The 14,871-nt window shown below is 50.7% G+C and overlaps 10 protein-coding genes across 10 annotated transcripts; 4 read left to right on the plus strand and 6 right to left on the minus strand.

Annotated features, from left to right (window-relative positions):
* Nucleotides 1-184: 184 nt before the first annotated feature.
* HPODL_04304 (uncharacterized protein) lies at nucleotides 185-2,629 on the plus strand (the record flags this gene model as incomplete). The annotated part of the gene is made up of 1 exon (XM_014079099.1): nucleotides 185-2,629. One exon carries the CDS (start codon nucleotides 185-187, stop codon nucleotides 2,627-2,629), a length of 2,445 nt encoding a protein of 814 aa, XP_013934574.1.
* A 34-nt stretch (nucleotides 2,630-2,663) lies between these two features.
* HPODL_04305 (Protein involved in exosome mediated 3' to 5' mRNA degradation) lies at nucleotides 2,664-3,761 on the minus strand (the record flags this gene model as incomplete). Its single annotated transcript, XM_014079100.1, has 1 exon — nucleotides 2,664-3,761. One exon carries the CDS (start codon nucleotides 3,759-3,761, stop codon nucleotides 2,664-2,666), a length of 1,098 nt encoding a protein of 365 aa, XP_013934575.1.
* Nucleotides 3,762-3,852: 91 nt separating this feature from the next.
* On the plus strand, nucleotides 3,853-4,764 carry HPODL_04306 (uncharacterized protein; the record flags this gene model as incomplete). Its single annotated transcript, XM_014079101.1, has 1 exon — nucleotides 3,853-4,764. The coding sequence occupies one exon, from the start codon at nucleotides 3,853-3,855 to the stop codon at nucleotides 4,762-4,764; it is 912 nt and encodes a 303-aa protein (XP_013934576.1).
* On the minus strand, nucleotides 4,761-6,494 carry HPODL_04307 (Glutamate decarboxylase, converts glutamate into gamma-aminobutyric acid (GABA); the record flags this gene model as incomplete). Its single annotated transcript, XM_014079102.1, has 1 exon — nucleotides 4,761-6,494. The coding sequence occupies one exon, from the start codon at nucleotides 6,492-6,494 to the stop codon at nucleotides 4,761-4,763; it is 1,734 nt and encodes a 577-aa protein (XP_013934577.1).
* A 124-nt stretch (nucleotides 6,495-6,618) lies between these two features.
* Nucleotides 6,619-8,811, minus strand: HPODL_04308 (putative sugar kinase; the record flags this gene model as incomplete). Its single annotated transcript, XM_014079103.1, has 1 exon — nucleotides 6,619-8,811. One exon carries the CDS (start codon nucleotides 8,809-8,811, stop codon nucleotides 6,619-6,621), a length of 2,193 nt encoding a protein of 730 aa, XP_013934578.1.
* A 187-nt stretch (nucleotides 8,812-8,998) lies between these two features.
* On the minus strand, nucleotides 8,999-9,343 carry HPODL_04309 (Negative cofactor 2 complex subunit alpha; the record flags this gene model as incomplete). Its single annotated transcript, XM_014079104.1, has 1 exon — nucleotides 8,999-9,343. One exon carries the CDS (start codon nucleotides 9,341-9,343, stop codon nucleotides 8,999-9,001), a length of 345 nt encoding a protein of 114 aa, XP_013934579.1.
* Nucleotides 9,344-9,484: 141 nt separating this feature from the next.
* On the minus strand, nucleotides 9,485-10,873 carry HPODL_04310 (Membrane protein TMS1; the record flags this gene model as incomplete). Its single annotated transcript, XM_014079105.1, has 1 exon — nucleotides 9,485-10,873. The coding sequence occupies one exon, from the start codon at nucleotides 10,871-10,873 to the stop codon at nucleotides 9,485-9,487; it is 1,389 nt and encodes a 462-aa protein (XP_013934580.1).
* A 357-nt stretch (nucleotides 10,874-11,230) lies between these two features.
* Nucleotides 11,231-12,136, plus strand: HPODL_04311 (uncharacterized protein; the record flags this gene model as incomplete). The annotated part of the gene is made up of 1 exon (XM_014079106.1): nucleotides 11,231-12,136. The coding sequence occupies one exon, from the start codon at nucleotides 11,231-11,233 to the stop codon at nucleotides 12,134-12,136; it is 906 nt and encodes a 301-aa protein (XP_013934581.1).
* Nucleotides 12,137-12,141: 5 nt separating this feature from the next.
* HPODL_04312 (uncharacterized protein) lies at nucleotides 12,142-13,356 on the minus strand (the record flags this gene model as incomplete). The annotated part of the gene is made up of 1 exon (XM_014079107.1): nucleotides 12,142-13,356. One exon carries the CDS (start codon nucleotides 13,354-13,356, stop codon nucleotides 12,142-12,144), a length of 1,215 nt encoding a protein of 404 aa, XP_013934582.1.
* A 253-nt stretch (nucleotides 13,357-13,609) lies between these two features.
* Nucleotides 13,610-14,869, plus strand: HPODL_04313 (NGL2 Protein involved in 5.8S rRNA processing; the record flags this gene model as incomplete). Its single annotated transcript, XM_014079108.1, has 1 exon — nucleotides 13,610-14,869. The coding sequence occupies one exon, from the start codon at nucleotides 13,610-13,612 to the stop codon at nucleotides 14,867-14,869; it is 1,260 nt and encodes a 419-aa protein (XP_013934583.1).
* Nucleotides 14,870-14,871: the final 2 nt, after the last annotated feature.

Consider the following 14,871-nt stretch of genomic DNA (forward strand, 5'->3'; position numbering starts at 1 on the left):
GGTCCTCCAAAGCCGCCCGGCCGGCTCAATTCGTCTACTTTTGTGCTAGCCTCGCTCTAAACCTAATCCATCTGTTTGGACACCCAAGGCGGTGCTTAAGTTTTCTTCCAACTATCACCGCCACAAGCCTAGAGCGAACTTTAACCACTCGCTTATCTTATCTCGAAAACACAATATTTTTCGCATGTCACGAGAGTCTGGCTCGATACGCAGTTTTCCTCGCAAGCAGCGGAACGTGGATTCTTTCCCCATCCTCGAAGAGGATGAGGTAGGCAGTGATGACCAGGGCCTCCCGATGATGCCCGTTTTCAGCATCGACGAGGAAAAAGGCATACCGAAGGAGGCCCGGACGGTGGACAATAAAAAGCGCATCGAGCAGGAGATTGAGGGAGATTTTGACAGGGAGTTCTACCGAGACTCCGCAGACCTGCCTTCGATGCAGCGCAAGCCGCTGCTGGCGCAGCAGGTCGATTTGGGCGACCCGGACTCCAGTCTCGACGAGTCGACAGACGAGAGCGAACATAGTGTCGAGCAAACCCCTGAACTTGAGCCTGCGAAGCCGGGGAAGGTACGCAGTTGGATCCGCCGGTTTACTACGCATGCTTCACAACCGCCTAAGCTAGGGCAAGACTCCTCAGAGGGCACCGAGATGGACAGTCTTGACCCGTTGCACGGTATGATGAAGTCGAAGTTTTTCCATTTTGGCACACCAAAAGAGCGCCCTGTGGATGAGGAAATGGGCCACTATGATGAAGCGAAGGGGATCGTTGAGACACACGTCCCGATGGAGAACTTGCGCTCTGTGTCATCCGAGATGTCGCTCGACCGTGGGGCTTTGAGGGACACGGATTCCAACGAGTATTTTATAGCGCCTCTGCTGGATGATTACGATGAGATGGCGCCGCATGAGCCGGCAGAGCGGCAACGCTACAAAAAGGGCATATTTTCGAATATCATGCGGCTGTACAATTCAAGTTTGTCGAACGTCGTTTCTATGCAGGACAGTGACAGAGACGAGATTTCTCGCGCAAAAAAATGGAAACGGCTGTCGCTATTGAATCGGTCGTCTTCCAGCTCCATAAATGAGGTGTTGTCTACAGATGACAAAAAACAGCGCCACAAACGGGAAGTTTCAGGCAGTTCTCTCGCCAGTTTTTTCGGTAGCCGAGAAAGCAGCAGCCAAGCAGAAAAAGTCGATCTGCCGCAATTCGAGCACAAGGACAAGAAACTGAAGGACATGCTCAAGCTCAAGAAGAAGCGCAAGCGCGAGACGGCCGCGCGCATAACCGTGCACATCGCAGACGTGCTGCAACGTCAAAAGTTCATTCTCACGCTGTGCAAGGCGTTCATGATGTACGGTGCGCCCAACCACCGGCTGGAGGAGTATCTATCTGCCGCATCACGTGTGCTCGAGATTGACAGCTCGTTTATTTACCTCCCCGGCGTGATGATTGTCTCGTTTGGCGACCCGTCCACGAGAACGTCCGAGGTGAAGCTCGTGCGCGTTTCGCAGGGCCTTAATTTGGGCAAATTGGACGAGGCCCATGAGCTGTACAAGAGTGTAGTGCACGACCGGATTGGCGTCGAAGAGGCGTCTTCGCGGCTCGAGGAGCTGCTGCAGCGGCCAAATTACTTTAACACCTGGTGGAGCATTTTGCTGTACGGGATTTCGAGCTGCTCCGTGATCAGCTGGGCTTTTGGCGGCTCGTGGCTCGACATCCCGCCCACTTTCGCTCTCGGTTGTCTGCTCGGCTTCTTGCAGCTCGTAGTTGCACCAAAATCGACAATCTACTCGTCAGTGTTCGAGGTTAGCAGCACCGTGTGTCTAAGTTTTATTGGTCGTGCGATTGGCACCATCGGTGGCGGCAAGTATTTCTGCTTTGCGGCGGTCGTCCAGGGAGGCATGTGCATGATTCTGCCGGGCTACATCATCCTCAGCGGAGCGCTAGAGATCCAAAGCAGGTCCCTCGTGGCAGGCTCCGTGCGCATGTTCTACGCCATCATCTACTCGCTTTTTCTCGGGTTCGGCCTCACTCTTGGGTCGGCGCTGTACGGCTGGATGGACCACCGCGCTACCACAAATACTACATGCACCTCCAACATCTCGCCGTGGTGGAACTTTGTGTTCGTGCCCGTCTTCAGTCTCGCGCTATCGATGGCGTCGCAGGCGCAATGGCACCAGCTTTCGGTTATGACTGTCATCGCGTGTGGAGGCTACGTGGTGTCGTATTTTTCGTCTCGACACTTCAGCATCACAGAGTTCAACTCGGCCCTCGGCTCCTTCACCATCGGTCTGCTGAGTAACCTGTACTCTCGCACAGGTACGTCGTTCCGCCGTATAGGCTACTGCAACTCTGCTTTCACCTCGATGCTCACAGGCATTTTTGACCAGGTCCCCGGTGGAGTGGCCTCGCGCAACGTTTTGGCAGCAGGAATTTCGCAGCTGAGCAACCAAACCAGCGGGAGTAGCGGGACGCTCACCTCTGCTGCAGCGGCCATCAGCACCAGCACCCTGAGCTTTGGCATCTCAATGATCGAGATCGCGATCGGAATCAGTGTCGGACTGTTTTTCAGCACAATGCTGGTGTATCCGTTTGGCAAAAAAAATACCGGTATTTTCAGTTTATAGAGCAGACTGCTAACAAATATTTATTTATTTGGCTCTACACTCCTCCAGCCTCCCTGAACCATCTGACCACCCTGTCGAACCCAACTATCACCAGCCCGTCGTTGTCGCCCTCACCCGCCACCAGACCTCTAGGAATGAACGAAAGAGCACAGCACGTCGCATTGTCCAACTGGTTCGTGTGGCTCAGGGCCTCGTCGTCAACGTCCGACTTGCTCACCACCAGACTGGCCTCCTTGGTCCGCGTACTTGTGCTCCAGACCCGAATCGTGTCGTCCAAACCTCCACTGGCCAGCAGCGTCCCGTCCTCGTTGAACGAAACCGACATGCACCAGCTGTTGTGCGCAAAACCGCCGATCCCGACATTTGACGAGTGCGACGCATTGGTCAGCGTGCCAATGACCTCGCCATATTTTACGTCGTACAAGAAGATAGTCCCGTATGCGCCCGAGTCGCGCGCCACCGCCAACAGCGTGCCTCCGGGCGAGAATCGCACACATCGCACTGTCGACAGTGAGCTCGAGGACGTCGCCTTCTTCAGGCCGTAGGATTGAAACTCATATAATGGCTTGAGGTACTCCAGGTCGTAGATGTACACGTTGCCGTTCTGGTGGCCAACGGCCATTCTCTTAAATGTAGGGTCCAGATCAACACTCGTTGCAAACGATTTGTCTGTTGAGGACGTTGTGGCAGTGTACGTCAATGTTTCACCCTGCAAGTTGTATATCTGTGTTTCTCCGGAAGCCATCGTGATCGCCAACACGTTGTTGTCCTCTTCGAGGTCCTTCATGAATTTTAGTGCCCAAAATGAGCTTTTCTCGTTCTTAAGCTCCGCAGGAAGGTCGTCAACGGCGACGAGCTGATCGCTCATTTTGTACAGGTAGAACTTTCCCGAAAAAGACACCGTGCCAATCAGTAAGAAATCGCTCGTTTCAAACAGGGAAACGTGGTGTAGCCCAAACTTGTCGACAAACACCTTTGTTTCCAATGGCCGGTCGGAAGAGGAATTGGACCAAAGTTTAAGCGATCCGTCGGCCGAGCAGGTGACGGTATATTTTTTGGAGACGCAGACGTCCAGAATGTCGGACTGGTGCGCGTCTCCCACGATCGCAGTGGATATATATTGTTTTCCCATAGGAAAAATTGTTAAGACTAGTTGAACTATTTATTTGACACACCTCTACACTAATGATAACAAAAAATAACTAGATATTTAACCATTTGATATGGTGGAGGTCAGAATACCCAGCACCATGGTGCTAAACGACTACCATCTCTACAACATTGAAATACAATTTGAGTCTGGTGTCCAGGTGCACAAGTTGAGCAAGCGTTTCAGCGATTTTGTGGAGTTCAAGAAGGAATTGGAGGACTCTTTGCACAAGACCATTCCCTATAGCTTGCCTTCCAAATTCACCGCGTTGTACCAGAGCCGCGCAACAACGATAGAGCAGCGGCGAGTTGGGCTGGCGGAGTTTTTGAACGGGCTCCTAAACGATGAGCAGCTTAGGACGCACAAGCTGGTAGGCGAGTTTCTCTATCTGCCAGAAAACACATTCACTCAGGAAAAGGAAGTACCGAGGTTGTCGCAAATTGAGTGGTTGGAGGTGTCAAAGGAGGTTAAATCTCTACTCCAAAGTGTAAGGTCGAAGCTTTTCGCAAAACAGGCCAACCTTTTTGAGTGCAAGCGCATTCTAGACACCTGTGAGGCTAGAATCGACCAGCTGAATAAGTATGTGCACAATGATGAGCTTGGAGCAGGCGAGGTGAGGCGGCGCAAGGCTCTTGTGGACCAGCAGCGTCATGAGTGCAATGAACTGCGTGTTTTATCAAGGGGAGTGGCCACTGCTACCGAGAAACCTACATTTAAAAGAAGTTTAGGCAAAGCCAAGGAAACAGAGGCCACGAAGCCACTAGACAATGAACAACTGTATCAGCAACAGCAGCTACTGATGAACAAACAGGACACAGAACTGGATCAGCTACGCAGCATACTAAATAGGCAAAAGCAGATCGGATTGACTATCAACGAGGAACTCAGTGTACAAAATGAATTACTTCAAGGCTTGGAAAATCAAGTCGACAGCTCGCAGCAAAAAATGAACTCTGCAAAGAAGAAGATTGGCCGGATTCTCTAGCATGGGCCTCTGAATGAGTTGTGTTTGGACTCTGGTGGTGTGTTTTTCAGTTTAATCAGCTTCTCATTGCCGTCATTGGCAATAGAAAGAAGCATGTTGTACATCATGTCATTGTCTGCTTCTTTTGATCCGGTTTTCAGCTTCTCGACGTTCTTTCTGACAAGTGCGACAGACTTCATGAGCACCTCCATAACCTCGACGATGTCGTGCATCAGTTTGTCCAACAACTGGGACGTCAAGTTGTACTTGGCCACAATTCTGAGGATCTCGTTGTTCTCATTCTCGTCCTCTTTGGACGTTTTTGGAAGACCATAGTTTGGAACGATCCATTTGCGGTTTCTCAGCAGAGCAGACACCAGGGATTGTGGAATTTCTGGGTACGCATCCATGAACTCCTTCGAAAGCTGGAAGGAAACAACAGGCAGTGCAGGGTTATAGTAGTTGTGGTCCGATAAATAGGCATGGTGGCTGACGGGACTTGGGGCCTCCTGCGGTGCGCCGCGTGCCGTGTGACCCTTAGGCAGGTGCAGGTTTGAGACGCAGACAAAAATTCCAGTTTCTTCTAGGAATCTCGACAAAATGCGTGCGTTTGTTAGGCAGTTGTCAAAAATCTCAAAGTATCCCTTTTGGCCCAGATGGAGGAAGTTGAAGTACTGGTGGATGACCTGGTAGCCTGGTCTGGAGAAGTTGATGGTGAAAGACTCTTCCAGGCCTCCAAGATACTGTAGTTGAAATTTGAGCTCTTCTGGTAGCCAATCTTTGGTACGGAAAACGACCCAACCAAGACCTGCGGTAGCAAGACCAAATTTGTGGCCGGATGTATTGATCGACACCACGCGAGGGATTCTGAAGTCCCACGCAAGGTCTGGGTACACGAAAGAGGCAAGGAACCCGGCGGATGCGGCGTCCACATGGATAGGGATAAAATGACCAGTCTCGTCCTCGTATTCCTGCAAAATATCATTGACCTTCTCAACACTTTCGAAGCCTCCCGTGTATGTGGACCCCAGAATAACAAAAACGCCGATTGTGTTTTCGTCCAGGTTGCGTCTGATTAGCTCGTAATCGAGCAAAAAGTCTGTGTTGGACACGGGAATTATGCGTTCCTCGACGTCAAAGTACCTGGCAAATTTCTCGAGGGCCACCTGGCAGCAGGATGCCATGAGGATGTTTGGATGGTGGTAATCCTTTCCTGCTGCTTTGCGTTTGGCCTGCCAGTTTTTCTTCATAGCAAGTCCTCCCAACATAATGGCTTCGGATGAGCCGGTGCAGGCGGTTCCGAGGGCGCCGTTTTTCAAATCGGCAGGAGCGTTCCACATGTTTCCCAGAATCGAAATGCACCTTTGCTGCATCTCCAGCAGGATTGGGTACTCGTCGTTATCGGCAAGGTTCTTAGTTAGGTTTTCGATGATCAGCTGTTCGGCCTCCCTTTCTATGTGGGTGTTGACAAACGAGGCCAGATTGAGTGTCGTGGTGCCGTCCAGGGTCAATTCGTCGTGTAGAATCTCGTACACCTGTCTTGGCTCCATTCCATTCTCCTGGATCCTGTATTTCTCGGCAATGCCCCGGAACTTAGACACGATCTTGCTGGCAGGCTTTTCCTCCGCACGTGTATTGTGGAATTGCTTCTTGGCACTTATATACTTGTTGACAAGCTTATTGGCCGGAGACTCAGCCTCGAGGATCTTGCCCTCGAGTTCGTCGGAGTCGATATGGGATGAGAGTGTCATTAGGGTGGAGAGTTCAAAAATCTGGGCTTAAATATTTGCTTGCTCGAGGCAGTGCAAGAAATGCATACATTTAAATAACCGCCGCACTCTTGGCAAAAAACACCTCAATGAAATCAGTCTAGATCTATATATTCAAGTAAGCTTTAATGGCCTCCTCGGTCTTCGCAACCATTGCCCGGTACCTCTGCTGCGTCTCGATCTGGTCCAGGAAAATCTTGTATTTAGTGTTCAAAAGCTTCCTGTCTGGATCAGTTTCGCTGGACGGATAGATAATGCGACCTACGCCCGAAAGCTCGGTCATAACCTTCCACAGCTTGTCGCCGGGACCGGTTCCAGTCTTTTTCGAGATGAAATTTTTCGTGGCAGTGGCCTGTGCACGGCTCTTTGAGCCGAACGACAGCTGTGCGTCCTCGTCGTCGTCCGATGCGTCGAGATTGGCTCCCAACTGCTTCGACTCGTCCTCAATTGGGGTCATGGTAGGGAAAGGATATGCCGATTGCGCGTTTCCGGCAGCCAGAGCGCTGATCGACGTCATGGAGGCCGTAGCCGATGGTGCTGTGTATGGAGAAGGAGGCTGGTCTGGTTGGCTTTGCGGGTTATCCAAGTTGGACACCGCAGAGTTTCTTCTGGACTTGGCGTTTGGTCCCTTGCGGTTCTTCAGCGCGTCCTCTGCTGCCACTGCACCCAGCATGGCAGAACCAAACACAACAGACGCATCGATGTATCTAGGAATCACAATAGGCAGCCCAGTACAGTCTGCCAGCAATCTCATCAGCAATCCGTTACGACATTGGCCACCGCTCATAAAGATGGCCTTGATGTCGTACCCAGCAACCTCCATCTTCTCAATGATGTGTCTGGTTTGCTGGCCAATGAACTCGCACGCAGCGAGGTACTCAACAGCCAGCGAGTCCAGGGAGGTGTCCATACTCTGGCCAATGATCGAGGCTCTCATCTGTGGGTCGGCAATTGGTGACCTGTTTCCGTGGAAGTCTCCGTAAAAGAACAGGTTCTTCGCAAGGGCCACCACAGATCTCTCCTTGGTGGATTTCTTGAGCTGCTCAAGTCTAGAGTTTAAAAAGTCGAATCTCGACGTGCCAGAAGCCTCGGAAGCCACGCCAAGCTCCATGTAGGCCGGATGGGTCGACAGCACATGTGCAAGCAGCGCACCGGTGCACGATTGGCCGCCCTCTGCGAGCCAGAATCCTTTGGCCATCACGTCTCTGTAGGGACCCCAAACACCGTCCACGAAAATCGGCTTGTCGTCAAGACAGATGTGACAAGTCGACGTTCCAGCAACAGCAGCAAGTCTCCCCTTGGCCTTGGCCATTCCCTTGTTGTTCTTGTCCTGTTCCACAAGATCCGCGATCGGTGTCTCTGTCTGCGCAGCAACAGTTCCGATCCACCCAGCGTAAGCGTCGATCACACCAGAGCCGACGTAACAGTCTGTAGTTAATCCCAATTGCTCGGCAGCTCTCTCTGTAAGGCTTCCCACGGTTTCTCCCGCAGACAAGAACTTGCCGTTCACGCCGTCGACTCCACCAAGTCTTCTGAAGTTGTCCTCCACCAGCTCAGGCAGATCGATCTTGTTCAGAAATTCCGAAGACCAGCCATTTCTGTTTGTGATTCCCTCGGGAATATAACCCTGCTTGCACACAGTGCTGCAGAACGACCTGGTCTCAGAGCCTGTGGCCTTGTGGGTGAGGAAGTCGGCAAGATCGTAAAATTTGCATTGTTTGAACAGCGACTCGCCGTTTGAGTCCTTGGGCATGTGGTTCTTCAACCATTTCATCTTTGGCAACTCCATCTCAATAGACATTTTGCCGCCCACGTACTTAAGACACTCGTCGTGCGTGGCATTGATTTCATTCACCTCGACCTCTGCTCTATGGTCCATCCATAGAATGATGTTTTCCAAGTCGTCTGCAAAGTCTGGGCCCACAGCCATTGGCTCGTCGGTCTTCTCGTTGATGGCCACCAGAGAACAGGTGGCGTCGAAACCGATACCCAGCACGTCGGCAGGATCAACGTGCGACTGCGAGATTGCTGTCTTCACGCAGTAACAAATAGCATCCCAGATCTCCGTGGACGACTGGGTGATAAAGTTGGCCTTGAGCTCGTTTCTTGTGATTGGCCGCTCGGCAAGACCGAGAATCGCTCCGGTCTGGTCAACAACGGCAGCCCTCGCTGATCCCGTGCCAACATCAACACCCACGTAGTAGATCGGGTCACCCTGTTTGTCGGCTACTTGCAAGTTTCGCAACGACAAGTGGAAGGGATTGGTAAATGACTTTGCAGAATGAATGTGCGTTGCCATAAGAAATACACTATAATTGATAGGAACACAATTTAGTTCTGCTGGGAATTAGTACATATAAATCCTTGCTTTCGGTGGCTAGTGCACCCACCCCACAATGTGGCAGTACTGCAAATTTCTGGAATGGAACTCCGTATGCGCACGACGTCATTTTATTATACACTAAAATAAAATATTATTATACAGATCATTCTTGCTGGGCGGAAGCAGACGACGATGTTGACGAGGCGTTCGAGTTCTTGTTCAGGTACTTGTCACACACGCCAACCACAAAGTCAAATTGCTCGTTCTCCTGAATCGTCTTGTTCAGGATCTGGATCGTGATCTTCTTACTCTGGTCGTTGGTAGCCGTCTCGACAGACTTCTCCACCAGCGAGCACAAAAATAGCTCCAGCGCGCGCCCCACGGCCACAGGCGTCGCCTGTGCCACCTTTCCAATATCCTCATCGGTCTGCATTAGCTTCTTGATGCGTGCGGCAGGGAAATGTGTCTTGATATTGGCGTAACTGGCTGGTGCCTCGCTCTCTGTCATGATTACGTAATGGCCCGTTTTAACCCCCATAAGCAGGGAATTTTGCAGTCTTTATATAATTTTTCGCGCGGCAGACAAAGTGTCTGCAACGTTTTTTTTTTCCTAGCCCGCTCCTGCACAGCCTTGAACAGATTTGTATTTTCAGATAAATCTGTCAGGAAACAGCACCGGGGCCACCAGCGTCCAAATATACAAAAGGTAGCACATAAGCGAGCTCGCCACCTTCATGCCGAAGTTAAAGTATGTGCGGCCCACTGGAACGAAGCTCGTGGAGTCCGGCTCATACACCACGTTGATTGTAAGCAGCGCAGCGATATATTGCGTAGCCAGGAAGAAAAGACAGTGAAAGAGCGCGTAATTGTACTTTGTCAGGGTCTCTTCCTCGCCCAAATCAGTCTCGGAGTCGTCAAAATACGATGGGTCCTCGAGAGCAGACTCTGGCAAGGATCCCTCGTTCACTGCCTGTCGTATAGCCTGGAGTCTCATTTCTTTGCGCGATGGCTGCTGCGACACCACTCCCAGAACAGTTTCTGCGTTGCTCGAGTAATTTGAGTTTGCGCTGTGGCTGAAGACAGAGTTTGCCGCCGCCCGCGTCGTTGTGTAGGCCACGGCTCCGAACGTGAAAAATGCGCCCAACACCACCGACAGCGTTCTGGTGCCCGAGTATCTGACCAACGGATTGCAGAGCTTGTCATCTGGTTCGCTCAGGCAGGCGCTGAAAATCAGATACGTGCAGTAAATGCAACACATGGACGACTGTGCGAGCCCTGCGTTCGGGTTATACTCTTGCACGGTTGGCGAGACAGAAAGCGCAGTGGCGAGGAGCACGAAAACCAAGTTCAGCGAAATGGCCGTCGTGTTGAGAGCACATCCTGAATGCGAGAAGTAGATGTACATCACGATAGTGAGAACGATGACTCCTAGATACATCCCCAGGGTGCCCCCGACAAGCAGCGATCGCCAGAACGAAGGGCCCTCCAAGCAGCTATTTTCGGTCTCTGCATCGTCCAGATAGATTTCGCCCTCCTCTATGCGCTCCATACACGTTTCAGCCCATTCGTGTGCAAAGTCCACCAGCAAAATCAGACTAATCATAATAAAACAGGTGCTAAAAAAGACTGAGCTGAAATTACCCCAGAATAGGAAAAACTTGTCTGGGATCCAGTACGTTATGAGCATGAACAAGGCAAGTGCAAACAGTTTGACCATCCAGTAGCCGTTCTGGATCACTGCACGCGGATTCGACGTCGATTTCACGCCGATTAGCAGACTCGCAAGCACCAGGTGCATCAGTCCGAGCGAAAAGCCCAGTCTCTGGACATTGGTGAATCCCACACAATTGTGCTTTTTGCAGTACTCGTTTCCGTACTTGAACAATCCCCATGTCCACTTTTCCACCATGGAGGTCAGCGAGTGCGTTTGGCTGACCCAGGACAGGAGAGAGTTTAGTAAAAAGATGATGGCGTACGTCACTCTAGTGGCAACGGACGATTTAAATGTGCCGGCAAGTGGATTTAGCTGTGAATTCATACAGCAAGAGCACATAGAGGCCCCAAAGCAGGAGGCCAGCCAACTACCAACCATGCCTACCGAAGCAAGTGGCAAAGACACAACTGCGCCCATGGTACAACAAATTGAATGTAATAAAAAGATTAAAACAAGATTGAAGTGCACAGCCGCAATATCATAGAAGGGGACTGAGGTTTTACTCGGGCAACGCTACAGCCCATGTGACGCAACTAGAGAGTTGCTATGTCCTAGGAATATTAGTAATTGCTGCTCTTAAGTCATTGTCACAATGGTGTTGAATTGATCTATTGGTTAGTGTCCTATTAGTATTATTTAATTACTGTGGTTTTTTAACTTCTTCCAGATATTTAAGTTTTCATGCCCCCCGTTGTGATTCAGGTTGGATCCTGCATTTTCAAGTTTGGACTCGCCGGCGAGTCCGTGCCTTTGACCACACTAGAGACTAGTGAATTCGCCCATAAACGACATATAGACGTTCTTCCCAACGAGTACTCTTCAGAGGAAAACAGAGCCATATCAAAACTTGAATACCTATTCCACCCCAATATTCTGGATTTTAAGCCAGGAAATGACTTACACTCCTTTGAATACACAATGAATCTCCATATATTCGATATTCTTCATTACATGTTTAAAAAACTCCGAATCAACGCGGTCAATGCCAACGTGGTCCTCGTGGCCAACAGCATGCTCAACCAAAAATACAGAGACATTCTGCGATACCAACTGCTCGAAAAGTTGCATGCAAAAAGCACTGTCTTCCTTGAAGAGCCATTGATGGCCACGCTAGCCGCAGGGACAAGATCGGCGCTTGTGGTAGATCTAGGCTGGCATTTTGCGCTGGTCGAGCCCGTGTACGATCTCCGGGTACTAAGGAACCACTCCAAGTGGTCCAAAAGGGGAGCAAAATGGCTGAGCTTGAACAATGTCGATGTGGACCTGCTATTTGACACTAATGACGACATTTATGAAAACGACGAGAAAACACCATCGCAGCTGCTGATCGAGTTGTACCACGAGTTACCGATCGACCTGCGCAAACCGCTTTACGAAACCATCATCTTTGCCGGCGGGCTGGCCAAAAACGAACAGCTGATCCAAACTATTTTGCAGAATTTGAAGGCAGAAAACATCCATGCCTCGTCGGTGGTCTCATTGGGCGCATGGGCGGGCGCCAGCATATACACAGACACTGTGCTTTCAAAGGACGGCAATTGGAACTCGATGGGCAGAATAAAACGGGAAAACTATATTACACTTTGAGCTTATCACTCATCGCCGCTCTTCGCAACAAACGCATGCGATTTCTTATTTCTCATGGAGTCGGACTTGGCAATGAACGGGTTGATGTTGGCACTCAGAGGCATCATGTCAAAATTGAACTCTTCTTTGTCGTCGGTATCGTTTACAAACTCGCCAGAAAGATCATAGTACCGCTCCCATGGATACCTTTCCAAATACTCCTTGGCGCTCATGTCTCCCAGATGCCACACACGATGAAGGAAGCGACGAAACTGCTCTTTGAGAGGCACGCTAGCTGGCTCGACATCAAGGTTGTCCATCTCATGGTTTAAAATAGTCATCAATAGCGACTCGTTGGTTGGACAGTTTGGATTGTATTCCATGGTATTGTAGAAAGGACATGCATAGGAGACTGGCGAGGGAGCAATGTTCTGCAACATCAAAGGAGTGTTTTTTGGAGCTAGAGGCTCGCCGTGGGACTTGAAGGCCACTTTGGTATATCTAGTGGCCTGTGTAGAGTTTGAGGCGACGGATTTGACAGACTCCTCCGACATTTTTCTCAGCTGTCCTGCCTTTTTATAGTCGTCGTACATGAGGTTTGGGACATTTGGCGAGATCAGATTTAGCTCCCAGTTTGGATCACCTGACGTGGCTTCTGTGACCGGTTGAACGCCAGACGGCATGATACTCGGCGAATACTCGTTCATGCGCGACTCCAGCTCGTCTTCGTCCTCATCTTCATCCTCCTCTTCATCCTCCTCCTCATCTTCCTCCTCTTCCTCTTCCCCCTCATCATCATCCTCTTCCTCATCGTCTTGCTCGCCGTCGTCTTCACTGTGGTCGGCCGGACCCGTCTCAGGAGCCTCTGCAGCTCTTACGGACCGAGCGCTGTACTGAAACGAGCCAGAAATACCGCTAAGAATGGGATCGCCCGTCTTGACAGGCAGCTCCTTCGACAGAAGCCCACTTTTCTGCTCGTCTTCGCTGTCGCTAAAGTCGCCGATGCTGTCCCCCAGGACGTACGACGACGTCTCCATTGTGTCGTCTCTGCTGTTGACCATGCGATTGGGGTCTCTCTGGGACATAATAAGCTGTGCAGCACTGCTGTTGTAGCCATAACGCTCTGTTCTCTTTGACTTGAGGGTCTTGAACGCCTCAAACTTCTGCTCGTAAACAGAAAGCAGAGAGTTGGCTGCCATTGGCTTCTGCCGTGCTGTCAGATCTGTGTTCTCGTTCTCCATATCTTGAGATAAAGAAAATATGCAACCCTTCGATATATCTATTTATTAGCCGCCGTCAGTTGCATTACTGTGTGGTTTTCGCCACAATGGCACCCACGTAGCTCTGCAAATAGTTGTTTTCGTTCTCCAGTTCTTTGCATTGACGTTGTTTTTTCTGGATCAGCTCCAGCAGCAGCATGATCTCGGTTCTGGTCTTGATGACTTCCGAAAGCTCCATGGATCAGAAATATAATTGTATTATTTTTTTTCAGATATGATTTCAGACGACGAGAAGAGAAGACTGCGTGCTCTGAAAAAGGAGCAGAAACGGCTCGAGCAGGAGCATTCTGAAGGGAAAGCAGTGCAGCTCTTCATTCGTCGTCCCCTCGTCGAGCTTCCGCGCACCCAGCCCGTGCAAAACACCTTCACCATCATGTCCTACAACCTGCTCGCACAGGCCCTGATCCGACGCAGTCTCTTCCCCGACAACGGCGCAATACTCAAATGGAATAAGCGGTCCGAGGCTCTGCTAGCGGAATTGGAGTACTACGCCGCAGATATTATGTGTTTGCAGGAGATGGACTATATCCAGTACAACAGTTACTGGAGCCCCAAACTAGCCCGGTTGGGCTACGAAAACAAGTACTATAGATCTGGCACAAAAAATCACGGCGTCGCTGTTTTCTACAAAGCGTCCAAATTTACTCTTGTTGACTCATCATTTATGGACTACGACAAGGTGGCCACCAACGGCATTGTTCCACGCACTGCCACGCAGAACGTAGGACTGCTGGTCGCCTTGCAGCCAAAAAACCGGCCCGAAAGCGTCCTTGTGGTCGGTACCACGCATCTGTTCTGGCATCCGTATGGCACATACGAAAGAACACGCCAGACATACGTGGTTTTGCAATCGATGCTGGAATTTGAGAAACGGGTCAAACTTTTGCACCCAAATCTCGCCAAAACGTACAAATTCTTTGCCGGAGACTTCAACTCGCAGCCTTATGACTCGCCATATCTGTCGATCGTCCAGAAACCGATCACCTACAACGCACGCTGTTTGAACGTTATTTCCTGCTCGGCCTCGTACGACTATTCCAACCAGGACGGCAACGAGCACGAGACGCCTGTCCCAGACGAATTTGAGCCCAATGAGGAGCAGCGCAAAATGGTCCATGACATGGAGAACCTACACAACTCGCTCCCTGCGCGCGCCATCTCTCTGTACTCGCTGGGCTACCATCTAGTTGACCCGAAAAACGCCGGGCTAGACAACGACCGCAACGAACCTTTTTTTTCTAACTGGGCACACACCTGGCGCGGCCTCCTCGACTACATCTTCTTTGTGACCGAGTGGGATGGCTCGGATTGCACTGCACCTGACAAACTTGAGGATTTTGAGGCCCGGCACGGCGTCATTTTAAAGAGCTTGCTGAAGCTGCCGCACCCCACGGAAATGGATAAGGGCCAGCCACGCGAGGGCGAGTACCCGAGTGACCACCTGTGTATAATTGCCGAGGTCGCATTACGCTAACA

Source organism: Ogataea parapolymorpha, chromosome V (assembly GCF_000187245.1).
Source record: "Ogataea parapolymorpha DL-1 chromosome V, whole genome shotgun sequence".
In the NCBI taxonomy this organism is placed as follows: Eukaryota; Fungi; Ascomycota; class Pichiomycetes; order Pichiales; family Pichiaceae; genus Ogataea; species Ogataea parapolymorpha.